This window comes from Chaetomium globosum, genomic scaffold, assembly GCF_000143365.1.
Source record: "Chaetomium globosum CBS 148.51 scaffold_1 genomic scaffold, whole genome shotgun sequence".
Taxonomy (NCBI): domain Eukaryota; kingdom Fungi; phylum Ascomycota; class Sordariomycetes; order Sordariales; family Chaetomiaceae; genus Chaetomium; species Chaetomium globosum.
Genome location: NT_165976.1, coordinates 2,832,684 through 2,858,867, shown reverse-complemented (window position 1 = coordinate 2,858,867; position 26,184 = coordinate 2,832,684). Strand labels below are relative to the sequence as shown.

Genomic DNA, 26,184 nt, shown 5'->3' with positions numbered 1-26,184 from the left:
GTCTTCCCATATCCCAAACATCACAGGCTCTCATCAATTCTGCAATGACCTCCAGGAGGGATTTCCGATCAGTTTCTTGCACATATATGAGCGTGATGTGACGTCGTCAAGCTTAAACCCTCCTTATTTGCCCAAGGGGGGGTTATGGAGAATCATTTGATGATAATAAACCAATACCTGAGTGAAGTTTCTTCCACATTTGAGTCTACATAACACAGTATAGAACAGCTTCTTCACCCAAGTGTTTCCCATGGCAATTATCATGCGCAAGACGACCAGGGTCAGACAACTCTGGCATTTCAAGTTCATCATAGGAAATTGAGATGACTTCCACATCTACCTGATGCCTAATGAATTACAACACTACGGCGTTGAGAGGCAGCCAAGTGTCTCATGGGGTGTTCGTTGAGGGCCGGCGTTAACATGGTGGTTGTTGACTTTATGCATTCGTCAGATGGGGGCGGGGAGGGGGTGGTGTTTGGGCTGGTGACGGCGGTGGCGGTGTTGTTGGAGGCTGGGAACGGGGCGAATTTCAGCCTGCTGCCGCATGTGCATCCGCGGGCGAACGGGGTGCTAGCGGGGCTGACGGGGGCGGCGGGGAATCTTGGGGGGGTGTTGTTCGCGGTGGTGTTTCGGTTTATGGAGGGGGGGACCGGGTATGCAAAGGGGTTTTGGGTGATCGGGGTGGTGCATTTGGTGGTGTACGCTGCCGTGTGTTGGATCCCGCCTTTGCCGAGGGGCCAGGTGGACAGGCAATGAAAGGGGCTTGAGGTGTATGAGGTTTGTTGCTTTTCTTTGTGTGGTTTGTTTATTCTGTGATGAATCATTGCATGGCGACTCGGGCTACCCATTGCTTTGGAGTCTCAAGTTGGGTATGAAACGGAGTTTGGTACGTACAGGGAAAAGGAACCACCCCCCTCTGGCTGGATAAAGGCGCGGCCTATGGTATAGAATTCACGGAAAAGTTTGATGTAGTATAGTCAGTATGAATCAATGAGTGATAAGGTAGTTTACGATCCAGAGGACACAATTAGTGCACTCTTCGTCTTGATCCATAATGCTGTCAAGGCAACCTAAAGTTTTTGTTACTTCGCTACCTAACATCTCATACGGAGATGTTAGCGGAGCCGCTAAACTATCTCAATATCATAGTCGGAATAATACTAGCCCTAGGCTGCGTGCCTAACTACCGAGATCACGCTTAACCATTCCATAGCTCGTCACCCTTCTCATCTTCGCTAAACACCTGGCAACTTCGAAAACCCCTGATCCGCTTCAATTCGAGGCCAGATATCCCCAATCCTATTCCTGACAAAGTTCCTGAGGAGGTCCGGGTTGTCGACGCCCAGTCTATCAACCGTATCTGTCTCCCACTTGTAAGGCGACGGCACGCTCGCGAACCGAGAGCCCTGGGCTCGCTTGTACTGGGCCCAAAACTTGTAAAAGCTGTCTCTCGAGGCTTCATTTTTCCCCTTGAAAACCGAATCAAAGAAGTCGTTGAAAGCGGACAGGTGCATCGGCTCGACCGGGTTGCCAGACCCGTGGAGGAGAATGACGGTCGGAGGAAAGCCCACGCGACCCAAGGCAGGTTCGGGTCGGAGGGGGTTCGTGTTGGATTGGTCACCGCCTTCGTGAGCGCCTTCTTTCCTCTGACCGAAGACGTAGCTCACATAACGTAACTTCCCACTGTTCCACTCCCCCGATTTATCAAGCCCGTCCCTCGTCTGTAAACACGGCCGGATGTACCTATCAGAGACCTGTCAGTTTTGCCTCGGGCTAGGCAGTACCGTGCATCGCACATACCAGCTGAGGCCCAGGTAAAAGGCTAATGCAACAGGGATATCAGGATAATCCAAGGGCGCAAGAGGGACGACGGCCTGGTGGAAGTCGTTCCCCACGCCCATCACGTTGGTGGTTCCGTCGGATGGATTGTGGATCAATAATCCACTGATGGTCTTGCCAAAGTAGAGCTTGGGATTGGTAATGCAAAAGCCATCGCAACGCTCGAGGAATCGGGTAATGCTGTGGAAATCGCGCGGGGTGATGTCCTTGACCAGGAGATGGGCCGGTGTACCCGGGAAGCAAGAGTTGTCGTCGGCGGTAATCATTACAGGACCAAACCAGGGGCTGGCATGAGGGAGGCATCAAGTGTCAGCTACCTTAAACGGCGTTCAGACAAGCAAGAAAGGGATTCTTTCTTCGGAAAAAAAAGTACGCACCGCAAATAGCCAGGCTTGGTCAGCGCGTTGATACTTTGGTTCAGGACTCTGGGGTCCTTGATGTCGTCTGCGCTCTTGGAGGCAACGAAGGTCGTCGCCACAAACAAGTGCCCGATAGGCCTACGTTTGATATTAGTGCCCTGTATCTTCTTCAACTGTTGACTCGAGTGGCGCATAAACTAACCGTCCCTCGAGGACCTGTGCGTACTCGGCAAACTTTTGGCCATCGCCCCTCTCTGGAATTTGGGCTCCAATCAGGTTGTAAAACTGCGTGATATCCTCGTGCTCAATCTCGATCCACCCCTGGTCCTGAGATATCCCGCGGTAAGCCGCCCAGCAGATCTCGGGCTTGGTTCTGAAGGCCGGGAAAAAGAGCACACGGTGATGCTGGGGACTCGGTCTTTTGTCGTCAGCCACAGGGCCACCGAAGTCAGAGCAGACCTTCGTGTGGATGGGGAAGTCGAGAACTTGGCACTCCCTTGAGCAGTACGAAGCAGACTTGTTGCAGCGAGGACAGTATTTCTCTGCCTTCTTGTTGCACACAATACACAGCTTGCTCAGATCACCCAAATGTTTGCATCGCGCAAGGTCCGCCGCCACCCAGGAGTTTAAGTCATCCGGGCGGCCCCGGACCTCGGCCTCATAGTTGGGGTTACTGCTTCTGGGCAACAGAGCCAATGAGCTGGCGGTGATCTCTGTGGCCGTGGTCTTCGTGGCGGTGATATCCATAGCAGGGGGAATCTCCTCTTCGGCCTTCCTTGCTTTCCTCCTCTCTTTTTTGTGCTTATTCTTCTCTCTTTGCTTGTCTTTTTTTGACAGCGCGAGCTTGCCCGACCTATTTTCCGCTGCCATTCCCAGTTGGGGCTCAGTAGCTTCTGGGGCGTTGTCGTCAGCATGCTGCAACTCCGTCGGGGGATTGATTGAGGTACTTCCGGGTTGGGCTTCGGCATCCTCGAGGGGGTCTTCATCAATACGCTGTAACCTCCTCGGAGGAGGGTCTGTGCTGGTTTCAGATTGGTCTTCGGCAATTTTGAGGACCTCTTCGGTAGGCACGAGGGAGTTTTCGCAAAGATACTGCAGCACCATCAGAGCAGTGGCTGCGTTGGCTTCGCGTTGGGCCGCGACAGTCCCAGCCGCGGAACTGGGAATTTCCCTCGTGCTTGACGTAACCTCGGCACTCGAGGCCATCTGGTCCTGCATTTCTCCGAGCGTCGTGGCGGCCCCCCGAAGCATCTTCGCCGCAAAAATGAGAAGATCCCCTTTCATTCCCAGAACAGTGGCACTGGACCTGACCATGTTTTGCAACTGGCCGAACTTCGCCGCGAGTTCTTGAAAAGCAGTGCCGATGTCTGTCTTAGGAGGGGCTTGCTGGTTGTCAGAGCTATTGGGGACAACTTTAGCTATAAATCTGGTCTGAATCGCTTTGAGCATCATGGCCGTCCCCTCTAGGAGCTCATAATCTGTTTCGATTGGAGCCTCATCGACCAGCTTTTTGTGAGCCTCCACCAGCGCGGCAATTTGCGACTTGCGAGTACTCTCGGAGCTGAGTCCAGACGTCTCACCAACTTGATCCTTGGACCTCTCCATTCTGAAAAGATCTGATGGAGGGCTGACTTGTGATGTGGATGGGAGTCGAGCGAGGGAACGAATGCCGAGATAAGGAGAGAGAGAAATGATGCTGAAAATCCTAGATGAAGACGGCTGCGGGCTTGCTTCAGACTCGCCTCTAAGTAACAAAGATGGGTTGTAGGGCTCATTTTGCAGGGAGAAGTCTGGGCAAGGAATCCAAGATACCTAGATGGGTAGGATCGCAGCCGTGGCTTCCCCAATTGCTGGTACTACGGCTGCCATTCCTGCAGCTGTGTATGGCATGTACCACCGGCAAACACACAGTCACAAGCGCACCCTTACCTAGGTAGGTACCTAGGTTTGTACTACTGCTGCCGAGGTGAAGCCCTCACCACCGTAAGGAATTTGATTTGTGTTGCTGTCGACACCTTATTTACACATTCATAGTCGGGCTTTCTCCAATCCTGCAGTGATGAATGGTTGGCGTAAGTTTTATAATCTAATCAAGTCACTTTGTGTATGCCCATGCCCTTAGAGCTTGATGTTTTCTAAAAGTAGAGAGAAGGGGGAAAGGGGGAAGGGGAAAATGGGAAAAGGGGAAAGGGGGTGGCGCTACAAAGTAAACAAAGAGGACATCCTGGCTCCAACATCGCAATGTTGCAGACTGCGAGTATGAATATAGTTTCCTATTGAGAGATACACTTTGCAAGCAGTATCTTTGTAATTTCTTTTTTTAATATATCGTTTGATGTTGACTTCGTTGTCGGGTGAGTGGAGGCTGTGGTTGTGGCTGGTGAGCGAGTTGGAAGAACACCAGGATGGGTGGGGGCTTCGTGGGCTGCCCCACATTAGCTTTTCTTATCGATAACGTTCCGTCCTGATTTTCTTGCGTGGCACTGCGCATCCCATCGACGATACCGAGTTACTTGGTTATATTGTCCGTCTTGTCGCGTTGGAAACCGCCAATTGTCAATCCTCATTGTCACATTTTCCGCAAAGATGCTGCGCCAAATGTAAGTCTTGTTTTTATCCACATTAAAACCACCACACCCAAATTCTAACCTCAACCTAAACAGAAAACCCCGGAATGCTCGCTCCAAGCGGGCTCTCGAGAAGCGGGCGCCCAAGGCCGTCGAGAACCCCAAGTCGGCCCTCTTCCTTCGCGGCACTTCCTGCAGCCAAATTGTAGGTCGCCATATACCGTTTTGATATCAGAAGTGGTTAGTGTGCTAACCCCCGAGCCTCACAGATCCAAGATGCCCTCGCCGACCTGTATGCATTGAGGCAGGACAACGCCAAGCGCTTTCAGAAGAAGAATCCCAGTATGCGCCGCCACTCCAATCGACCGATCAACCAAGGAAACGAGTCGCTGACGATTCCTCTTTATCATAGTCCACCCCTTTGAAGATGCCAGCTCGTTAGCCTTCTTCTCGGAAAAGAACGACTGCAGCCTGCTCCTGTTCGGCAGCAGCAGCAAGAAGCGCCCGCACAGCATCACCTTCACCCGCACCTTCGATTACAAGATCTTCGACATGCTCGAGTTCTATCTTGACGGCGAGACCTTCCGGAGCATAGCCCAGTTCAAGACCGAGAAGGTGCCCGTCGGCACGCGGCCGCTGATGGTGTTTGCCGGGACAGCCTTGTACGCCCCTTCTCACCCCTTTCCCTCCCTTTTCGCAACCCGCGTCGGCACACTAACACGCGCCGACCCCCACAGTGAATCCCCCGTCCCCAACGCCTTCACCATGGCCAAGTCCATGCTCACCGACTTCTTCCGCGGCGAGGTCTCGGACAAGATTGACGTCGAAGGGCTGCGGTACTGCGTCGTCGTCACCGCTGACGAGCCCACCACCGCCGCGGACAACAACAACAGCGACAGCGACATCGCCGCCAAGCCAGTCCTCCGGCTGCGCGTGTACACGGTGCGGACGCAGCGGTCGGGCCAGAAGCTCCCCCGCGTCGAGTTGGAGGAGCACGGCCCGCGCATGGACTTCCGGCTGGGCCGCAGCCAGGAGCCCGACGACGCGCTGCTCAAGGAGGCCATGCGGCGCGCCCGCACCGGCGAGGAGCGCACCAAGAAGAACGTCTCCACCGACATCATGGGCGACAAGATCGGCCGCATCCACACGGGCAAGCTCGACCTCAGCGAGCTGCAGACTCGCAAGATGAAGGGCCTCAAGCGCGAGCGGGACCCCCACCTCCTTGACGACGAGGGGCCGGCCGCGGACGAGGAGGCCACGGTCGTGGAGGAGCAGCAGCCGAGGCGGAAGAGGAAAGTCGCTGCGTAGATTGAATGAGGGGGGTTGGTGTGGTGGTGGTGGGGGTGGTAGTAGTAGTAGTGATGGTGATACTATGCTTTTTTTTGTTTGCTCTGGGGGCGGGCAGGCAGGCGTTTTGGATGGGGGGCCCTGATCCAAGCAGGTCGTGGATGGAAAACGGCGTCATTTATTGTTTGTGGTTTTTTATATATGGGTATAATATACCGTATGTACACCTCAACCTTTGCTTGCGTCTGTTGCTCTCGCAGCCGTATCTCCAAACGGTTAGCCCCCCGACGGGTCGATGCCGCCTCTAGCGGTGGGATAATATAACCACCGTGCTACCTAAACCTAAATACCCTCTGTGGGGCTTCGAACTCTCCTTGACTGACGGGGATCCCCTTCGAACCGGACTCAACCTTCTGCGTAGGCCCGGGCGCTTGGCCACGACCGGCGTTGCATCCCCGCCCGCCTCTTTCCGTCTGTATCGTCGCGGCTGTGGTCCGCACTCCCTCATCTGCGTTTGACTTTGGCGCTATGCCGAGTCTTAAAACGCCGGGATAGAAGCTGCTGAACAAGCAGGCGATGAGAGAGGACCCAGCTGGGGGCTCTGAATAACCGCTCCTCATTACTCTCTCGTCCCTGTCCCTTCCCCGCTGTCACCCCTGATTCCCCATAACCGGCACAAACTCCGGCACGGCGGGGATGCTCTGCATGGCACTGTTCATCTGGCTCAGCAGCTCAATATGCCTGACATAGCCGCCGTGGTGGTCCAGCCCTTCCTCTAGCACGCGCTCCTCGGCGTACCAATCCGCGCCCCAGATGTCGGCCGGTATTGGCTCGCTGTTGTTTTCGCCACTGGGATGTTCGTACAGGGCGATGCGCATCGCCCACTCGAGATGCGGCCACCAGGTGCGGTAAGCGTCAGCCCCGAAGAAGTCGCTGTTGAACAACGAGACCACGCCCAGGACCTCGCGCCGTGCCATGCCCTGCAGCCACCAGATTGAGTCCATCGATTTGAGCAGGGCGAAGAAGCAGGCGAGGATGGCGAGCGCGCGGGGCCGCCGCTCTTCAAGGAGTTCGATAAAGCGCCGGGAGACGGTGGCCGGGAAGGCGAGCGGTGCGCCCTTGTGCGGGATCTTATGTGCCCAGTTAAGGACGGCCACGGCGTGTTGGTATGCTTGTCGCGTTGAGTTGACAAGTTCGGCCGCCGCCGAGGGTGTGTTTGGCGGCTGGTAATTGTGGGAGGTAGGCGATGTCGGGGCAGTTTGGGGTGTGGCGTGGGGCGTTGTCGAGGAGGTATCGCCCATAGCAGCGAGTTCCTCGTCCATACCATCGAGTAAATGCCCAAAAAAGGTTTTGGGTCCAGCGGTGAAATCAAGTTGGAGGACAGCTTGGGAGTTGATGACTTGCGTTACTACCGGGCTTACACGAAGGTACTGCCACGAGGCAGCTGTGATCGCCTTGACCCCCTGGAAGGAGTGAAACCACGAGAAAGGGATAGAATAGCACCCGGACGGCTGGTTTCGCTGCCGGCTGGCGCTGGAGTTAGCGTCGTCCCCCGCACCGACCATAACCTCATCCTTCATAAACACCCTAGTAGCCGTAGACTGAAACGCGATGAGGGCTGAGGTTAGGAATAGGGACTCAGCGTTGTTGTGGTCGATACCTTTCGTAAGTGCCGCGCTGTATTCGGCAAGCGAGGCCGCCATATAAGCGTGCGATGCGCGTACCAATTCCTTGTCGTTCGGCACCATACTTCGGAGGTGGAGCGCAGCAACAGCGAGTATGGCGTCCGCCAGATGTTGGGAGCCAGAGAAGGCGAGGTTCGGCACCGTAATCTTCCAAATATCTTCCGTCACCGGCGCGGTGAATGTGAATGTCTTGCATGTCATGGCCGTGTATTGGTGCATTAGTCTTAGCTCGAGCAACCGGTGGCCCGGCGGCGTGGTTTGGGAAACGGCCGGGGTCGACGGAGCTCGGCATAACGGCGTAGCAACGGCGGAAGCTCCGGGTATAACGGATGCATATCGAGAGATCGGGGATCCGAAATTTACGGTCGAGGCAGGCGTCGACGGCGATTCCGTGGCAGCAGCGGTCCGGAGCTCGGCCAGGACCTCGGGATGTTCAAAGTCGCACGGGACGCCATGTTTCACGCAGTTGCCGCATCGCGGATGGATCTCGTCGCACTGTTGCACACATTGTCAGTCGCTTGAGTCAAACTGCTGGGCTATGCCCCCGTATCAAATCACCTTGATCTTGCGCGACTTGCACCGCCGGCAGCCGGACCGGGACTTTTTGTGAGAGCGGCGCGGTGGCATGCTATCGCTGCTAGTGATCTGCTAGCGGCTGAGGAATCGAGAGTGTCGAGAGCGTTTGGTACTCTGTGGTTGGCTTCTTTTGCTCCTCCTCTGTTACTCTGCGGCCTTCTGTGCCGGCACTCGCGGCTCGCTTCTTTCCATACTAAGACACACGATAGAAGAGGCCCAATTGATTGTCACCGACCTCGACGCTACCGGGAGCAAGGGAGAAGAGAAGTTGTGGTCGTGAACGGGACAGAATGTCACTGCTGATTGGCGGTTTTCGGTGGTGACGACACAGCCACAGGCGTTACCAGACGAGGCAGCCAATGGCGGGGATGCCCTTTTGCGGTGGGTCACCAGAGTGGGCAAGGACATCGTGGGAATGGCAGGGGTCTGAAATTGGGGGGTTGAGGGCCCGGGCGCTTCACATGTTTGCTGCTACGGGAGAGTTCGAACGGTTTTTTTCTCCGTCGAGAAGGGGTTCATCTGATGGATGGGGTGTTATGCAAAGCATCGGCAGCCGTTAATTGAAGAACGGGCCGAGTGTTTCCCATCCCGTTGTGGAGTCCGAACTACCACTCCTGCTCGTACCTGACACAAAACGAACCCTCTTAACGGTCAACGAAGGGAATGTGCGACCTTGTCGTTGAGGGCCGAAGCAATCTGCGGCTGCCCTTCTGCGATTGAATTCTGCCTTGCACAAAAACCTACGTTGTTGTTTACTTATCTTGTATCCAGATGCTTCGTTAAAAAACGACAGAGTCCCTCCGTCGGACTGCCCGTCATTCATGATATTCCCTATTTTTAGGCCCAAGACCGAGTTTGTCAGCCCTTCCACCCCGCAAAACCCGGTGTCTCGGAATGCGACGCTGCTCGGCTTCGAGCCCGTTCTCGAATTCAGATCATTGGCCTCCAGATCCGTGTGGTGGCTGGGATGGTCTGTGGCACTGTAGTGGACTTCGTGCCCGCGCGGCTTGTTGCGGCTCTCCAGTTCCACCTCGGTTGGCATCCGCCTGTGATTACACCCGACTCTGACGTCCCCGCGCTGTATCGGCGATTTTCCACCTGCTGTGGGAGACACATGGCTTCCGGACCGGTGTCGCAGGGCTTTACGCTCAGCTTCCTAGATGGGACTTAGCGACGCTCTTCCGAAAAAGACGGTAAGGTGCCAAGTCCGGCATGACGGAATCTGCCCAGTTGGAATGTATCAAAGTAGGTAATAGTTACCTGTGATTCTGCGCCTGACACACCCGGCGGCGCTGCTTCTTTGCAGAGCCGACATTTTCGTCGCCGATTTGAAATCCGGCTGAGCAATCAGCCAACAGCACTCGCCATCCGAAGTCTTTCGAACCAGGGGGGCAGCCGAGCCGGAGTGGACTCGGCATTCATGAACCGAATCCACAACGAAGGGGCGCGAGAAGCATATTTAACACGCAAGGGCGCGCCGTTATGGAAGAGCGGGGACAAAGGAAAAAAAATTAAAACGAGAAAGCGAGAGAGAAGGCGTCAACGAATTGCGGCATTGCATTGCACCATACCCGGGCGAAATCACACAACCCCTCCACGGCCCTATAAAATATTTCTGTGATCCAGACCCCCACGTTTCCCACGTTCCCCAGCGCCGCAAAGACGCCCACGATCCAGCAATTGACCAAACAGAGACGTCGCGGTCACTGAGACCTTGTCGCACACGCATACCCTTTACGGATAACCCACGTCTGAGCCATGACGGCTCATACCGATCAACCCATCACAACGCCGCCGCGCGCCCCGTCGCCGGTTCATGGCTTCGGCACGCTCGCCGTGCATGCGGGGTCGCCGCACGACCCCGCGACGGGCGCCGTGATCGAGTCCATCTCTTTGTCGACCACGTTTGCCCAATCGGCCGTCGGCAAGCCTGTGGGTGAGTTCGAATACAGCCGCAGCAGCAACCCCAACCGGAACAACTTCGAGAACATGGTGGCTGCCCTCGAGCATGCCAAGTATGCCCTCGCTTTCTCCTCCGGTAGCGCTGCGACCACCGTTATTCTGCAGTCCCTGGCTGCCGGCTCGCACGTCATCTCTGTTTCGGACGTCTACGGCGGCACCCACCGTTACTTCACCCAGGTCGCCAAGGCCCACGGTGTGAAGGTCACTTTTACGCCCGAGATCGAGGTCGACATCCGAGACCACATCACCGAGTCGACCAAGCTGGTGTGGATCGAGACCCCGAGCAACCCGACCCTGCGCCTCGTCGACATTCGCGCTGTCGTGACCCAGGCGCACGAACATGGCATCATGGTGGTGGTAGACAACACCTTCCTAAGCCCCTACATTCAGAACCCGCTGGATCACGGCGCCGACATCGTGATGCACAGTGTGACCAAGTACATCAACGGGCACAGCGACGTGGTCATGGGCGTGGCCGCCTTCAACAGCGACGACCTGCACAAGCGGTTGTCGTTCCTCCAGAACGCCCTGGGCGCCGTCCCGTCGGCGTTCGACTCGTGGCTGGCGCATCGCGGCGCCAAGACACTGCACCTGCGGGCGCGCGAGGCCACCACCAACGCCACGGCGGTCGCGCACGCGCTCGAGGCCAGCCCGCACGTTATCGCGGTCAACTACCCGGGACTCGACTCGCACCCGCACCGGGCCATCGCCAAGAAGCAGCACCGCAACGCCATGGGCGGCGGCATGCTCTCGTTCCGCATCCGTGGCGGGCACGCGGCGGCCGAGCGCTTCTGCCAGCTGACCAAGATCTTCACGCTCGCCGAGTCCCTGGGCGGCGTCGAGTCGCTGTGCGAGGTGCCTAGCAGCATGACCCACGCTGGCATCCCGCGCGACCAGCGCGAGGCGGTCGGCGTCTTCGACGACCTCGTCCGCATGAGCTGCGGTGTTGAGGATGCCGAGGACCTCAAGAAGGACGTGCTCCAGGCCTTGGAGCGCGCCGTCGCTGAGACTCAGAATGGGAATGGCGTTAACGGGTCCAATGGGCATTAAGCGGTAGAGAAAAGGTTATGCGGCGTTTTCTTTCCTTTACCTTTATATTTTGCTATGGCGAGGTCATTACCCGCCAGCGATAGACGGCATGGCGCTCTTTTTTCCTTTTTATGTTTGGTTTGGGCCCCGGCTAGAAAGGCTCTACGCCGCATCTTTGCATCCTCGCATTATGCATACATAAGGGGTCCTGTGATGGAGGCCCACAATGGGAACATAGAGAACTTTATGGCTCGCTACGACATCTATGACGACGGACGGGCTTGGGTGGTACATAGCTCAATTCATGCCCACGATTCTTTCATGAAAATACATAGAAGAGTCATGAGCAAAACGTTACTCTTTCTGATACAAGTCCCGTTGAAATGTTGCCCGTGCCACTATACCCAACTCTCCCCAGTCTCCAAACCCCATCAACCACCTGACACAACAGCTCCCGACAGGCAAGAGCACGAGACGGCTCTCGAACAAAGTAGAAGGACTAAAAACCAGCGTTCCGTATTCGTCACGCTCCCAACCCAAGAGGAACAAAACCCGCAATAACTAGTGCAGTTAGCTAGTAAAGCAAGTCCCAAGCCCGGACGCACCATCCCAGCCGGCCCGGCTCTCCCGGGACCTCCGGGCCCCGCCGAAAACGGCAAGGCGGCCGGGCGGCCGACACGCTCACGCCTCGCACCATTTCGCGTCTCCACCTTCCCGATGCGGTAGGAACAGCGGCCTTGGTGCCTTGCGTGCTTTTACCTGTGCGTGACCGTGACCGTGCCCATGCCCCGATGGATGGATGCGACCTGCCTTTTCTTCTTTTATGACGTTCCCCTTGCAGCAACTTTGCCGTTTTCAGATTGATTGACTTTTATTGTCGGACGTCAAGCACAATGACCGGGCATGTGCCACAACGAAAAGCCGGGGCTCCTGACGATCCGAGCCAGATTTGAGACATGGCCGGACTGGCAATAGTTTGACTTGGTTACTCAGTGCGTAACGAACCCCGACAAAAGCCCATCACGCGATGGTGGTTGCAGTCCAAGGCAGGGCTAGCGCTGACACAATTGGCATGGCATGGCACGATCAAGGGCAGATCAACAAGCCATGAAAATCCCCCAAGACAATCACCATTCCCATTGTCAACAGGCACGTGAGGGAGGGAAATAATGTGACACTTCCCAACGGCTCTCGCCGAGTGATTCTGCTGTCCATCAAGCTAACCCTTCCGTTCCTCCTTTTTCGAAAAGGGAAAACACCGGTTTCTTTCCAATTAACTGCTACTGGGTATAACCCCCACAAGAACGGACTTGAAAACAACAAGGCAGAGTCGAAAGCCCCGCCAGGGATGCGCCTCCCATCTTTCCTTTTGAAAATGAAAACAGAAAAGCCCAGGCCGTACCAGACAAACAGGTAGAAGTAGAAAGCCCGGAAACCAATCAACAACTCATTAAGTATTGTCATTGCCCAAGGTAAAAGTATCCCGAACCAAAACCTTTCCATTCTAAGAAGTTCCCCCCAAAACCCCCAAGCCAACCCTGTGGCGAAACCGGACCATGCATTGAACGCCTTGATGTGTGCAAAAATGGCAAAATGGCGGTTATATACGTGTGATGATGTGAATGTAGTTATGACCTTTTGGTCGTCCCAATGTTGTGTAAAAATGCAGTCCAGCCATGCTGAAGGAATGAGTAAAATCGCTGTAGATGTAGATGCAGATGTGAAAGATGGAAAAAGATGTTGTCTCCCATCCAATTCATCCGTGTCGTGTGCGGTGAATCGAAGGTTCGACATATGAAACCCGTGTACAACAGGTGGTGGGTGGTGGGTGGTGAGTGGATTGCGGCATAGACTGTTTTCAAACGTCCATTCCAGATTCCCCGGCCGAAGTTGGCGTGGAATGTGAATCGAACCCGGTAGGAAAGACATACGCCTCTCCGCCGCTGGGCTAGCCACGCGCGCGCATACCGAGGCCATCGACACTCAGTGTCGGCACCTCGACGTCGCTCAAGCCCAGGATGCCCTCGTCGCGCCGGCGGTCGACAAAGCTGTTGCACTCGTTGACCACCAAGCTCCATTCCGCGAGTGCCCGCCCGGCATAAACGGCACCCGAAGAAAACACGCCGGTTGGCCGTTCAGCGCAGACGGCCGGGGGCGGGACATATCCGGTGCTGCCGCCGCCCAAGTCGAAACGGCCGCGATCCAATTCATAACCCGTGAAACTGGATGTCCTGGCCGAAGACTGAATCTCTGACCTCTCCTCGCCGCCCTTCTCGTCATCAAACATGCGAAGAGGCGTGATGTTAATGCTCAACGACAGCCGCTTCTCGGTGTCCCTCGTGAGCGACCGGGTGCGGAATCCATCGTCCACCATGCTAAGAGGCCTGGCGTTCCGGGCCTCGCTAATCAATCCCGTCTGCAAGAGCCCGCTGACCCTCCGCGTCACGGGTGGAAGACCGGCGGCGATGGGAGGTGGGCTCTCGCTGCGGAAGACCGCGGCCCCATGGTTCGGATCGCCTCCGCCAGGGCCCCCCGAGCGAATGCTGACTCGGGCCTGCGCGGGCGCGGGCAACCGAGGCCGGGTGATGACGCGGTCGCGGCTGGGCGGGCATGGCATGGGCGCACCGTTAGGGCCCGTCTGCCAGGTCAGGGTGAAGCGGAAGACGAATGTCGGAGCATCGAAGGTTGGGGCGGATCCGGTTGACGAGTACGACTCGGACGAGGACGTGACGGCAGCCGAGGATCCTTGCTTCGGCGGAGTCGGCGGGCCTAGCGACTGGGGTGGATTCAATTTCCTCCCGCGGCCTGCTAGCCGGGACGCAGCCGTGTCCCGGCGGGCCTGCTCCAATTCTTCCTCCCAGGTGCGCTTCGGCGTATCTGTCGTCGGGCTATCCTGAGACGCACCGAATGGAAGCACCTTGCCGAGAAGCGACCACCTCTTCTTGAACGACATGTTCTCCGCCTTACCGTTGGCCGACGCACCGTCACCGTCGCCATTGCTCGTGATGGGGGCATAACGGTCAAACGGGGAGTCCAGCGACGGAAAAGCACTCGAAGAGTCGAATCCCAGGCGCAAGGGCTGTTGAGGCGGTTGAACCTCGGTCCGGATGATCAAAAATCGCTTACCCGGTGCCGGATACGTGGGGGCCGTCGACGGATGCACACGTCCCTTGGCCTCAGCGTCTTGCTTCAGCCAGAGATAATGCGACCAAACCGTCTTCAGCCGCTGAGACACAACGAGGAAGATTTTTCTGTTTTACCCCTCGTCAGCATAAAAACATCCGGATAAGTGATAAAAGGGCGTCTGCTTACACGTCAACCTCGTTGGAGCTGCCCGAGTCCCTGCAGATGCGCCAGCAAAGCAAGCGCATGTAATAGGCACGAACCATTGGGCACCAGTGGTTGAAGAACTTTGAAAAGACCTCCTCGGACAGCAACCAGTCCAGGCAGACGGCTTCCTTGCGGGCAGGGTCCGCGACGATAGCATCCCAAATCGCGAAGATGAAAGACAGAATGCGGATCTCCGACATGGTGTTGTTACAATCCATGATCATCTTGCCAACGTCAAACCAGAAAGGCCAGTCGATGTAGTTGACCGCTTTGGTAGGGCTGGGCGGCCCGAAATAATCAGACCGCGAATTCGTCGGGGCCGGAGACGTCGCGAAACTCGTGTTCACCGTGGTTTGGAACGCGTCAAGTGCGAGCAGTGTTTCCTCAAGGAAATCACACAGCATGAAACAAGACGCGTGTTCGAAACGCGGCGTCCGCTTGGTGGCGGCCTTTGCGATTGCAACAAAAGCCTCTGCGAACGTATGCTTGATCTCCGGGGCCTCGCTGAACGAGTCATCGGCCAGCATGTCCTTGAGCAGGACGACCAGCCGATTCTCATCCATCCCTTTGAGTAGATTGCTCGGGAGTTGGGGCGCCGTCAGCGAGGCGTCGGCACCGTGCAGGGTGTCAGAGAGCGGTGGCCCGAGCAGGGCATCGAGGGAGGCCTGGCGGTGAATGGTGCTGTCCAAAATGGACAACAGCTGAGCATGAACCAGCACGAAGGCCGGAGCTCGTGCCTTTTCGACCAGCGGGAGTCCCTCCGGCATGAAATCCATGGCAAGAGCGTAAAAGTACTTGCAAAAGATAAATACCAGGTCCGTATCCCCGCCTCGCCACCTCGATACCCAGGGGCCGTGCCAGTGGATCTTAGCAAGCAGCAGCGGGAGCTTCGCAGCCACCCGCAGCTTGTCCCCAAGCGACTTGACCGACGACCAGCCCAGGTCATGCATGTGTGATGGAAACAGGGCTACAATGTCGTCGCTCTCGCCCTTGCTTCTCCTCGGCAGATCGAATTCATCCGCCACCCTGCGCAACAGATCTGCTTTCAAACCCCAGAGCCGGACAAGCACGTCGGAGATGCCCGGTACGAAAAAGAAGGCATAGGCACAGGCCTTGCCACACCAGTTGACCAGGCTGAGGGGAGCGTGCCGCAGTGACAGCTTCTCGACGACCAGCGCCATCTGGGTGGTGAGGTTGGTGACAAACATGGTGCGCACGTTGTGCTCAGCCGACTCGGCAAGGAGCGAATCTGGATCGGTCGTCACGGTCGACTGGGTTCCTGACCTACGCCGGACCTTCTCCCGGGAGCAGCGCTCGACCAGGGGTTGGAATTGGCTCGTACACGCCCTCCACTCGGGGCGCATCATGATCATGGTGGTCGCTTCCAACAGAATAGGCCGGTCCACGCCGGCCACGGGCTGCAGAACTGGAAAGTGAATGCCGAGAGAGGCAATGCCCTGACCGAGGCCAGCCGGTAGCCTCGAGTTTGTGCCGATCAGCATAGCCAAAAGACCATTCCACCACTTGTTCAAGATGGTCGCTCTGCGGTCGACATCCTCGGCCGTCAAGATGGATCGGTTCGAATTGGACGGGTGGTATGCCGTGCTCCGTAGGAACGGTACCAGAATGGACCGGACTACGCTCATCCGCCCGGCTGTCGAGCCCTTTCCGGCGAACTTGGAGAATTCGACGTCGAGGGTCCGGTAGGTCGCCCAGAGCGGGTCTCGCGACGTGGGGTGCGGCATCGTTACAGTCGTGTCGACGGTGGACTGCGAGGTGTTTTCAGAGGCGCTGCTCGCCGTCGCTGTGTCGGTATCCAATTCGGAGTCGACGGAGGGGCTTCGCTGGGAAGATGTGGCCGAGTTGATGCTGTTGTAAGAAGCATTCTTCGGAACGGTTGGAGAGCTCGGGCGGCTGTTCGGAGTTGATACTGGGGGGGTACTGCACTCGGAGTCGCTCGATGATTCGCTCTTCGCGAGGGAAGTCTTGAGGGCAACGGAAGTCGAGTTTCTAGAGAAGACGTTTTGAGGCTTCTGTTTCAACCTCGTCAGATAAAGACTAGCGCGGTTGAAGGCGCTCCTCTTGCCGGTCGGTGTCCCAGCAGCACCCGCGGCGTCAGCTCCCGTCTGCGTGCCCTGTGTCGTCTTCGTGCCGGGTGTCTCAGCGGAGAAGGCGCGGCCGGTACCTCGCAGTTTCTCGAGCCTGCCGGGCGGAGAGGGAGATCTTGACTTGGATATCCAAGACCGTTTCGCAAAGTCGGCAAACGACTCAACGGGCCGGGATCTTTCCGGGGACTTCACCGCCGTTGTGCTCACCGTTGGGCCGGCTACATTCTGCTTGGCCAGCCTCTTGGGTCGGTGCTCCTGATGCTCATGGGTGGTACGGACGTTCGGGGCCGATTTTGAGCCGGGAAGCCACGAGATGGGCCGGTCGACCATTGATTTGCTCCTGTTGCGAACGTGGCCGTCCACCACCGTCCCACCGGCAGTGGTCCTATCCACGATTGCGTTGTCGTTTTCGTACCCGATCTGGGGTGCCCTATCTATCGCCGTGGCGGGCCGGGGGGAGAGATTCTTGATAGTCGTGGTTTTTTGTCGTGGTGGGTGGGGGATGGTTGGTGGTGGCGGTGGTGAAAACTGAAGGTCTTCTCGAACTCGCCTACCAGGTCGAAAGAAGGGATGTCAAAAGAAGCCAGGCGTGGGAGTGGTGGCAGGCTCTTGAAACCGGGGGAGCGATCGACCGGGGCGGTATCAAGGCGGGAAGAAGGCGGGGGTTTGGGCAGGGCACGGTCGGCGGAGCCATGAGCAGCTAACAGATCCGGCGAAGAGTGCGAAACATGAAAGGGCAATGATGATCTGGACTCGACAGCCCATGAGGCCGCCGCAGCACCTGGACCACTCATCTCATGGCACAACCCGCAATCGAAGCCCAAACGAGGCTCTTGCACAATACTATGTACAGCTGCCGTCGGGGTCGGTCGTGGTCCTCACTGGTTCGCTGGTTCGTTCGCGCTGTCGGCAGCCGGTAACCAAAGAGGTGGCCCGGTTGGGCGCACGGCGGCGCAGATTGGGAGCCGCGCGAGCGTCAGCACAGCAGGTCCAGCTCCAGCGGAACGATGACAGGGATGTTGATGTGCTGCTTGGGTGTGAGCTCTGCTGCTGGTTCCTGCCGCTTCAACCGGGCGGGAGGATTGCACTGTTGGCAAGCAGGCAATCAAGCAACCAAGCAATCAGGGAATTTTCCCCTCCGTGACTGCGACGCTGGACACTGGATGCTGGGGTGGTTTAGGTTGGTCCACACACTTGCTCGGTACAAATATCTGGAACAGGTTCCTTCCTTGGCGAACTAATAATAAAATAAGAATTATGAACGGGTCGATGATGACGCCGGTGTGCAGAGCATGAAGAACAAAAGACAGGAAAATCCCTGATGGTCGAGGGAGAACTGGCGCAAGAAAGGGAAGCTGGAACGAAGGGCCTCGGGATCAACGAAAGAAACGTGGGGACGACGGGTTTGGGATCAGGGCGGGCGTGCAGGCAACACGAAGGTTATTAGAGGTCGGTGCAGGCAGCGGGTTAGTGATCGAATCTAAGAAACCTGGAAGTCAAGAAAGAAAGTCAAGAGCGACCGAATGTCCCCCCTTCACCCCTGCCGAGTTTTGTTCAGCTTTGATGACTCGCCGCGTGCTCCGGTGGAGATCTTTGGCGGTCGCGCCTTCGCACCTTGCTGGCTTGGCAGGTGGACAGCGCGCAGTCGAGCTTTTGCTGTGATGGAAATTTTGAACCAGACGACGAGGGCCAGTCCTTTGGCGCATCGGTGTGCGGCAGTGCGGGCGCTAGCGCGATCCCTTTCCTCGCACGTCCCTTGTAGGCAGTCGATGTCGTCGATCCCCAAGACGGGTTGGGTTGATTACGGAGAGACCGTCTGGGTGTTACAGAGTGACCACCCACCAACAACCTCACAACCTTGGAAACCCCTGAGCGAATGGGCGCCATTGGGGCCTGAGAGTCCGAGTGCTGGTTTCTGCAGATTGTGGTAAACTACACTACCTACCTAAAAAGTGCACGCACATACATACAAAGTACACGACCTGACATGCACACAAGGACCGGGGTAGCAATGTGGCTTGGGGATGCATGCAGCAGAGAAAAAGACCGGGACGGGAATATGCGGGCTCGCGAGTTGCCAGTGGTAGGTGGTTATCCGCTTAGAAAGAACCGAGAATGGAATCCTGGGATCGGGACGAACACGCGATTTGGGATCGGAATTGGGGGCTCGGGGCGGGGCGGGGTTGGTGGAACAGCGGCCACGCCGGCAGCACGGGGGGCTCGAGGTGGGGGGGGTTCTCGGGCGGTGAGTATGGGTGTTCCTTGCGTTGGAGGATGCGCTAAAAAATCGCTGGCCGCCAGGGGTTAGGCTATCGTCGCAGAAGCAACACGGCGCCTCAGGGCACCCAGCTATCGTTCGCCAGCCTTGAACGCCACTCGCTGCCTTTTAACGCGAACATCTGCACCATCTGCACCATCTGCACCATCTCAGGCTGCGCGGGCCGCAATACTCCAAGAAAAAGTCTCAGAAAATCCCCTAAACCTTCAAAAACCCCTGCCATCCAGTCCCGAGAGTCAAAAAGATCTCCTTCAAAACGAGCTAAGGACAGACAGGGCATCTCGTCGGTCGGTCAGCAAACGTGGAGAGAAAAAACACCAGATGCCGCGAGGCCCGTTTCCGCGGAGAGACGGCCCTTTCCCTTTCCATCAACGGACCCAATGCCAAGTCAAGATGCTAGTCGAGCTGAGCTTGGGCTCGTGCATCACGCTCCACCTCTCGTGGCATGGCAGCCACAAGGCAGGTAAACAGAGGGGGAAACGGCTGAAGTGTTTTTTTTTTTTTGCTCATGGCGACGTGGCAACCGCACAGCTCTGCCACACCGAATGCGGCTTTTCTCGACGCTTGTCGATGACTTTTCAATGCGGGGGAAGACGTAAAACTTACAGATCTGTCTTGCAGTGCATACAGTCCTCCGTACATACAGATTGCAATCGTGATGGAAACAAGAGATGGCACCCGCAGTTTGGACGCAGATCAAACAAGAAGTCAAATCCGACAACACGGGCTTGGGGCTCGGCGAACGGGTTCGGAATGCCGGCACGGAAACGGATATTCTAGCCGAGTTCAGGCTAGGGATCTTCTCGAAAGAGAATCACGACTCAATCCACCATCTGTCTTCCGTACCTACAGTAGCTCGCCGAACTAGCCAACAAGTGTGGCCAGCGGCGCGGCTTTTGAAACGCCGCTACAATGAGCTGGTCTGCCTTGGTGCCCGAAGGAAAATAGACGGCGGGTACCATCAAAGCGCGCGCCTCCGTTCTGTGATGGGCGTGGGAGCCGGCGTCACGGCGTTGCAGCGTGGAGAGGTAGCGAGCTAACCAGCGTCGCCGGGCAGCTTCGCTCGCTCCCAGACGCGAAGCTGCTGCGCGATGTCGGCGATGTGCTGGCAGGCGCCGCATTTGGCTTGGACCAAGGTCAACAACGGCAGCAAGAAGATCACTGCTAGCCTTTCAAGCAAGCGTGTCAGGGGAGTCCCCGTGTCAGGCGCAGCGTCCTGTCCCCACGAGCGCTAGCTTAACTAGCAAGAGTTCGTCAGTCTCTTCTCTGGTTGTGTACAGTTGCTAACCTTCAAGACCGTTAGTTTCACCGGCGCCATCGCCAAAACACGGGAACTAGGAAACGCCGGCTAACGCGCCCACCCTCCTAAGCCCTGCTCCAATAGGCACCTTTCCGTGCCATATATTGGTCTCGCCTTCTTTTGCCCATGTGTGAGGACGCCACCCAATCCAACTCGGGTCTCCGGCACAGTGTGGGGAGGTCCGCCGCCTCTGCACAGAGCTTACGTATACGCAACGCGTGCACCAGTCTCCTCACACAGGTCTCGGGTCGGGACTGCATCACTTCACTTGCTGTGTATCACCATCACGGCATCGAGCCGTCTGTCGTGCAGCCTCACCGCCTCCGCTCTGCCCTGAGTTGGGGTCGAAGAGCGGGAAGCTGAGACAAGTGGCGGTGGCGTGTCGAACCACTGAACGGAAGGGCCAGAAGAAAAGAGACGAAATACATAACTACATATGTTCCGAATGTCTCAGTCGGTCACGACGCCACTTTGGGCTCAGGTATCTCCGTCCAACGCCACGAGAAAAGTCTGCCCGGTTATAACGCGCGCAATGTCATAGCCAACTCCTTCGTACCTTAGCAAGGACTTTGCGGCATTGACGAATACCTCAAGCGCGTTGGCCGACATCAAGAGTCGAGAGGCACCCTGTCATCATTCGAGGTTGGAATGGTGCAAAGCAACCGGAAGCAAAGTCCCCAGAGCCATCGCGTAGTTCCGCCTTGTTTACTTCCCCTGGACAAGAAGTTGTCGGGTAAATCCACCGCTTTATGTTTTCCCGGCGCATCCCGACTATCAACCAAAGGCCAGTCGCATGCGTACAAGTTACAGGCGCACTCCATATTCTCCTGCCAGTTGTGACGCGTTGATCGGGTTTTGCGGCTGTCGAACGATATACTAGGCTTTGTTGACATCATCGAGTTGTCGATCGCTATCTGCAGAGACAGCTACTAAGACAAAGCATCATAGGATTTTCAATTGTCTCATCTCATTCTTGCCTCTTGCTCAACGAGATAGTTATGCCGCCAGAATATTGACTAGCATAGTGACACTCAAACAAAACAACTAAGCAGGGCGATAGTTAATTTGTAAGAGGCAGTGGATCTGCTGACTCGTTATTTATCCCCAAGCAACTCAACTCAGTGTTGAACCGTACGGACCCGTTAGATCAGTGACAACCTAACCCCTGATCTCAAACCAGAGACTCGTGCAGACTTTAACAACTCCGATTGGCCATTTGGAGTTTCGTCCAAGCGAGAATGTCACTTTCCCTTTTTAATTGGATTAAGAGCCTCGGCAATCCACTTGTAAGGCTGAAGATCGCGATGATCCTGGCGCAAGTGTTGATTCTGACCATCACTCAAAAATCTACGAGAGAGGAATTTCCACTAGTAGCAAAGGGATATTGGTTCTTTTGCTTAAAATCAATACTGAATACTCATACTCTTAACGATTCTAGTTTCTTTCTCGAGGGATTCTCGCTGTTGACGATGGGATTGTGGATCCACTAATTCAGGGGATGTAAACAATGGCCTCCGCCAATCCCGTTCTTCCTGAACTCGATGATGATATCAAAACTGGGAACAACATCGCAACGAATCTTCGAGCTACAAACAGCAATGTTAACATACTGCGTGTTCAAGGTTACCATGTCCTAGAGTATCCTAGTCAAAACTCTCGGTGTCCGAGTTCATAGTCTTCCTCAGCGGCTTCCTTGTCATCTTTGCTCTCGTCGGCATTGTAAAGGAAGACGCGTATTCTCTATTCATCAGTGTGCATTCATCCTATTCAAGGTCAAATGCGAGAAACTGCATGAAGGATTCAAGATAAGAAATCTAAACCTAGCTCATCCGAAAGCACTAGCCTGCTATCTCCTGTTTCCCAGAACCAATGTGGAGGTTGGTAAACTCAGCTTGGCTTCGGTACTTGGTGATTGTTGGTCCGTTATAAGTTAGAGCGGAAATAGGAAAGCGAGATGTGCTAGTTAACATGGTAAATGTTCTATTATTTTTGGGTTGCGAAACAACACCTGCCTCTTTGCAACTCACGACCGAGTGAAGCAAAAAAAAAAAAGAAGAGAAAAAGAAAATTAAAGAGAAGTCCAAAAAGCTCACCACCAAGCTCCATTCGCCGGTCGAATGAAGGTTGGTAGTTACGAAAACTCCGAAAACAGGGCTTTACGCCGCGAGGGGGGGTCGAATCGGTCCTCTTTCGATTGGTGTCCAACCGGTCCTCCTCCCAATACCGCCGAGCCAAACCGATGTTTGACTTCAATTGAGAGGAGGCGGTGACAGTGTGCGTGCGGGAACTTGTATATATAGTGCCGGAAGGTACGAGGAGCAGAATGTGCCTGTGCGGTTGGGATGAGTTCGGATGAAACTCGCCTCTGCCTTGGCCGGCGTTGTCCTGGGGTGGTGACCACGGCTCTTCTCGCGTTGATACGGCTTTCATACAATTGGGAGAACCGTAGTAGGTAGAGAGTTGGAGAGGAGGGAAGTAACTGGAAGTTCCCGCTGGTGTTTGGAGGCTTCGGTACCTCTAGTAGCCAAACTGAGCGGCATCCCACGTAAAACTCACATGCCAATGCAAGAACAGACGGTCCTCCTCAAGTATAACTTTCACTACTAGTACCTGCGACTACCCTCAAACTCTCTCCAAGCAACAAGCAATCCAAAAGAAATCCTCCTTAAAGAAAACCATAACCCGCATTATCTCCCAAACCACAACCACCCCCGACCCCTATCTCTCACCCCCGATCGTCAAAAACCAGAGCCCACATTCCACTCCGCGCGCCCACCACACCAATCTAAGGCAGCGCAACCGGCACACCACCAACGGCGCCACCCGCAACAGTCCCAACCGAGTTCAGAATCCCCTCCAATAGATCCGGCACCTGGCTCGCCGCACCCCCACCCAGCACACCGCCAACCGTACCAGTAACACCGCCCAAAATCCCACCCAGCAAATCATTCAGCAGATTACCAATCGGGCCCTTCGTCAACAGACCCTCGAGCAGGTTCGAAACCGACCGCAGCAGCTCGCTGAGCAGGCCGAGCGGCTTGGCCTTCTTAGCGGCGCCGCCGCCGCCGATGACGCCGCCGAGGATGCCGCCCAGGTCCGGGAGGGCGAGGCGGCTGACGCCCATGGCGAGGGTTTGGTTGAGCTCGGTCATGGGGGTGACGAGGGCGTTGAGCAGCGCTTTGGGGTCGGCGCCCTGGGTTTGGACGAGTTGCTCTGTTTTTGGGGAGGGGGCGGGTGTGAGTGGGGGGGGTTGTTTTTGAGGTTGGGGGGGGGGGGGGGGGGGAGGGAAAAGGGGGACTTACCGATGGCGGCGACCTGCTTCTGGACTTGGGCGACCATCTGCTCGAAGGCGTCCATGTCAATGCCGGTGGGCATGTTGTTGTTGGGGCGCTGCATCTGGTGGTGGCCCGCCATCATGCTGTTGGCGTCAATGTCCTCCAGGGTGAAGGCAGCGGGGGCGGCGGCGGCGCCCATTTGATGGGACTGGACCTCCTGGGCGTTCTGGGCCTGCTCGAAGGGGGCCGCAAGAGCGCTGCCGAGGAGGCAAACGATTCCGAAAGCTTGGACCTTCATGGTGAAAGAGTGGTGTGGTTGTAAGAGGAGAGAGATATTTGATTCTGAGAGGATTCGGTATTGTAGTGGATGATGGTGGCGCTCAAAATCTGGTTTCAGCGGGGGTGGGATGCCGAATACTTATACTTGGACTCTTTGCTAGATGCCTCGAAAGTTTGATCGAGGGTTCGCTATCACCTACCGCTGTGTCCGCCGGGTGTTGCTATGTCCGGGGCGACTCTCGGCGGTCTTGTCCGAGCGAGATTGAGATGTGCTCCCTCACTCGCGACTGCATACCTACGAACCCAAGACTGAGGTTGATAGACATGTAACTTGTCTCCACTCGCTCCAAAAAACCGACTCACGGGTGGCGTTTTGCAATTCAGGGGAGCTGGAATGTGAGTTACCTATGAAGACTGTCTCGAGACCGCGGAGCGGGTCCCACATACCGGTGATGGCATCACTTCGGCGATCCAGCTACGGTTATAAGACAACGAAAACGAATCGGTTGTGCCCTTAGCTAAAGATGTGGGCAGGAGTAATTGTCTAGTGGGACACGGGGAACTCAACGAACAAGCCACGACGGTTCCATACCAGTTCAGGATGATGTGTGATAAAACCTCCACACATCCATTCCAATGACCACAACCCGTCCCCGACAAAGCGTCCGGCTTGCCTCGGCCTCCGGTGATCTCGGTAAGTCGACGGAATTCTCAGGGCGATATCTCTCCCGTTATCTCCCCAGCCTCTGCCATCAACGGCGCGCCTCAAGCCTCCTTCGGGGCAAGAACAATGCAGCTGAAGCGGAGGTCCCGTTCGTCAGCAGTTCCGCCGAGGTTGATAATCCGCTTCAGACCAAGGTCTAGCGCCCTCGGGCTCAGGACATCCTCGTCTTCACCGAGCTCGCCTCGGTCCAGCGGCCCACCCCGACAACCCTCCAGCTCCCAGAGATGACCGTTCGCCTTGACGAAAGCGATAAAGTGACCGGAATGTTCGTGGTCCCCTGGAGTAGGGACTCGCGTACTGCCCATGGCAACCACAGACTTGTGGGCCTCCTCAAACTCCTCGCTATCATGTAGCAGTTGGGCCCGCTCTGGGTGGGCCAAGGGAATGGCATCGTTGCGCAGCTGCTCGAGGGTGCTTCCCGGGGAGGATAAACTTGCGGGTGGCGCCGTTGATGGCGCAGTGCAGGAAGGCGTACGAGCCGCACGCGTCGCCAATGATCTGCTCGAACCAGATGACAGGCTCGTCCCCCTTGCCGGCCGCACCGCCGTCGTAGTAGCTGGCCGGGTCGCCGAGCGCCGCGTCTTCTGCCTCGCGGTCTTGCTTCCACTGTGGGAACATGGGAACGATGACGAGCAAGGCGTACGCCGGACGGGGGATGTGGGCGAGTAGGGCGGGCTCGTCCAGAGAGTAGACATCGTAAAAGGTCAGGTCCTCGGAGAGTCCCATCTTCTTGGCCAGGGCGTTCATTACCTCTGGGTTATTCTCTGCGTGTGACGGAGTAAGTGCAAGGGGCAAGATTGGGTCGGGCAGTTGTTTGTCTCACCCAGCATAATAAAATGTTTTCTCGCCATCTTTCTGTGTGTTCAAATGTAGGCCCCTGTTAGGTTCTGCGGTTCGAGTGTGGTTTGGTTGTTTTGATGAAGCAGCAATTGAGCGAATCTTTAAGTTTTTGAATGGCTACCTACATGGTTGGGTTGAAAGTGCGACGCGTGTAGGCTGGCTGCCTGGCTAAGCTTGGAGAACAGGAGAGCAAACGGATAGCAGCAAACATGAAAATAAAAGTCAAAGATTGGTATTGAAACTTCATCCTCGCAGCCATCCTTTTGGAATATATTAGGTCGTGTTCAGGAAGGGGATCTAAACAATAGCCCGCCATAACCACAGTTACCTAGTCGTCAATAGGCTTGACGAGAACAACAACCGCTAACCTGGAACGGAGACGGTGAGTCGAGTCAAAGGGAATGGCAGCAGCAGGGCAGCAACTTTGGAGAGCCCAGGCGCATTTACACAAGCAACGAGTTTCCCCACCTTCCTAAATAGGTCCTACACGATGCAGCAGCCACGACTTTGAACCTGGCATCGGTCGCACGCCGCACGCCATCTACCGTCTGCTTGGTGAAGCTCGTTAATACAGAGTATGAGAGGTGGCCATAATTACCTAGAGCCCTTCTGATGTGTTTAATTCCCCCTGGATGCTGGTTCATTTGCCCGGAAGATCGCCCAAGTCTGTAAGTGCTAGATGACGTCACAAACTGTCATGGCAGTCTCACGCGACCTCTTTATTCAACTCGATGGACGCTAAA

General features: G+C 56.1%; 7 protein-coding genes across 7 annotated transcripts; 2 read left to right on the top strand and 5 right to left on the bottom strand.

Annotated features, from left to right (window-relative positions):
• Nucleotides 1–1,238: 1,238 nt before the first annotated feature.
• Nucleotides 1,239–3,806, bottom strand: CHGG_00928 (uncharacterized protein; the record flags this gene model as incomplete). Its single annotated transcript, XM_001220148.1, has 4 exons — nucleotides 1,239–1,746; nucleotides 1,804–2,127; nucleotides 2,220–2,339; nucleotides 2,404–3,806. 4 exons carry the CDS (start codon nucleotides 3,804–3,806, stop codon nucleotides 1,239–1,241), a joined length of 2,355 nt encoding a protein of 784 aa, XP_001220149.1.
• A 981-nt stretch (nucleotides 3,807–4,787) lies between these two features.
• CHGG_00927 (uncharacterized protein) lies at nucleotides 4,788–6,076 on the top strand (the record flags this gene model as incomplete). The annotated part of the gene is made up of 5 exons (XM_001220147.1): nucleotides 4,788–4,801; nucleotides 4,865–4,973; nucleotides 5,038–5,110; nucleotides 5,181–5,430; nucleotides 5,506–6,076. 5 exons carry the CDS (start codon nucleotides 4,788–4,790, stop codon nucleotides 6,074–6,076), a joined length of 1,017 nt encoding a protein of 338 aa, XP_001220148.1.
• Nucleotides 6,077–6,705: 629 nt separating this feature from the next.
• On the bottom strand, nucleotides 6,706–8,724 carry CHGG_00926 (uncharacterized protein; the record flags this gene model as incomplete). Its single annotated transcript, XM_001220146.1, has 2 exons — nucleotides 6,706–8,235; nucleotides 8,521–8,724. The coding sequence occupies 2 exons, from the start codon at nucleotides 8,722–8,724 to the stop codon at nucleotides 6,706–6,708; spliced, it is 1,734 nt and encodes a 577-aa protein (XP_001220147.1).
• A 1,350-nt stretch (nucleotides 8,725–10,074) lies between these two features.
• CHGG_00925 (uncharacterized protein) lies at nucleotides 10,075–11,328 on the top strand (the record flags this gene model as incomplete). The annotated part of the gene is made up of 1 exon (XM_001220145.1): nucleotides 10,075–11,328. The coding sequence occupies one exon, from the start codon at nucleotides 10,075–10,077 to the stop codon at nucleotides 11,326–11,328; it is 1,254 nt and encodes a 417-aa protein (XP_001220146.1).
• A 1,927-nt stretch (nucleotides 11,329–13,255) lies between these two features.
• CHGG_00924 (uncharacterized protein) lies at nucleotides 13,256–17,539 on the bottom strand (the record flags this gene model as incomplete). The annotated part of the gene is made up of 3 exons (XM_001220144.1): nucleotides 13,256–14,558; nucleotides 14,620–17,210; nucleotides 17,300–17,539. 3 exons carry the CDS (start codon nucleotides 17,537–17,539, stop codon nucleotides 13,256–13,258), a joined length of 4,134 nt encoding a protein of 1,377 aa, XP_001220145.1.
• A 5,569-nt stretch (nucleotides 17,540–23,108) lies between these two features.
• On the bottom strand, nucleotides 23,109–23,896 carry CHGG_00923 (uncharacterized protein; the record flags this gene model as incomplete). Its single annotated transcript, XM_001220143.1, has 2 exons — nucleotides 23,109–23,536; nucleotides 23,626–23,896. 2 exons carry the CDS (start codon nucleotides 23,894–23,896, stop codon nucleotides 23,109–23,111), a joined length of 699 nt encoding a protein of 232 aa, XP_001220144.1.
• A 746-nt stretch (nucleotides 23,897–24,642) lies between these two features.
• On the bottom strand, nucleotides 24,643–25,348 carry CHGG_00922 (uncharacterized protein; the record flags this gene model as incomplete). The annotated part of the gene is made up of 2 exons (XM_001220142.1): nucleotides 24,643–25,033; nucleotides 25,086–25,348. The coding sequence occupies 2 exons, from the start codon at nucleotides 25,346–25,348 to the stop codon at nucleotides 24,643–24,645; spliced, it is 654 nt and encodes a 217-aa protein (XP_001220143.1).
• Between the last annotated feature and the right edge of the window lie 836 nt (nucleotides 25,349–26,184).